The sequence below is a fragment of the Oxyura jamaicensis genome, assembly GCF_011077185.1.
Source record: "Oxyura jamaicensis isolate SHBP4307 breed ruddy duck chromosome 22 unlocalized genomic scaffold, BPBGC_Ojam_1.0 oxy22_random_OJ68650, whole genome shotgun sequence".
Classification (NCBI taxonomy): domain Eukaryota; kingdom Metazoa; phylum Chordata; class Aves; order Anseriformes; family Anatidae; genus Oxyura; species Oxyura jamaicensis.
Window position 1 is genome coordinate 527 of NW_023304598.1, and position 989 is coordinate 1,515.

Consider the following 989-nt stretch of genomic DNA (forward strand, 5'->3'; position numbering starts at 1 on the left):
CCCCCCCCCGGTCCCCAGGGATGTCCCCCAGGGGTGTCCCCCAGGGGTGTCCCCCAGGGGTGTCCCCCAGGGGTGTCCCCGTGCCGCCGCTCACCCGGACTCCCCTTCTCGCTGCTTGCCGAGCTGAACTCCGCCGACTGCAGCTGGCAGGGGACACAAGGGGACACAAAGGGGACAGCGTCAGAGGGGTGCCCCCGCCCGGCCCCCCTCCCGCGGGGAGCCCCCCGCCCACTCACCCGGGTCAGGGTGCTGCGGCCGGAGGCGGGCAGCGAGGAGCTCTTGTAGCTGCCCATGTGCAGCGCTGCAAGAGAGCAGGAGATGGGGGGGTGAGGGTGCTGGGAGGGCACTGGGAGGGTACTGGGAGGGCGCTGGGAGGGGAAGGGGACGGGGACAGAGCCTCTGGGTGCCGCCGTGTCCCACGCACACGTGTGGAAGGGCGTCCGGTCCGGCAGCGAGCGGGTTTTCCTCCGGATGGGGAGCGATTTCTCCATCTCCTCCTTCAGGATCAGCTTCCCCAGGTTGGAGGTGACCTTGGGGACAAGGGACATGCGGGGGGGAAGGGGGGGGAAGGGGGGGGTCAGGGCTGGCACGTCCCCAGACCCCCCCCTCACGCCCAAACCCGGTCTCCCCTCACCTTGCTCAGCTCCTGCCTCTGGAGCTCCCGCAGGTTCTTCATCTCCTCCGTCAGGTCCTCCTCTTCCTCCTCCCCTCTCTTGGAGGCCATCCTCCTCCTCCACTCCGTCTCTGGGGGAAAAAAGGGGGATTTTTGCCCAGCCCCATCCCCGACACCCCCTGGGGGTCTCCTGGGGGGGGGGGGAGATAAACCATCCCACCCCCCACCTACCCACGACGGCCAGGGACGGGGGGCACGGCCAGTAGTCGGTCTCGATTTTGGCAGGCTGGTTGGGGTCGGGGGGCTGCGCCGCGGGGAACTTGGACGATTCGATGATCAGATCCTCTATGAGGTGCTTCCCGTGGTGGGGGCCGGA

The 989-nt window shown here is 69.3% G+C and overlaps 1 protein-coding gene across 1 annotated transcript in view; it reads right to left on the reverse strand.

Annotated features, from left to right (window-relative positions):
* Positions 1-983, reverse strand: part of LOC118158210 (dematin-like) — a gene marked incomplete at both ends in the record, with an annotated part of 1,223 nt that extends 240 nt beyond the window's left edge. The window contains 5 exons of the mRNA XM_035312837.1: positions 72-143; positions 237-301; positions 425-530; positions 635-744; positions 845-983. Coding sequence (XP_035168728.1) covers positions 72-143; positions 237-301; positions 425-530; positions 635-744; positions 845-983 — 492 coding nt within the window. The remainder of the gene's footprint in view (positions 1-71; positions 144-236; positions 302-424; positions 531-634; positions 745-844) is intronic.
* Positions 984-989: the final 6 nt, after the last annotated feature.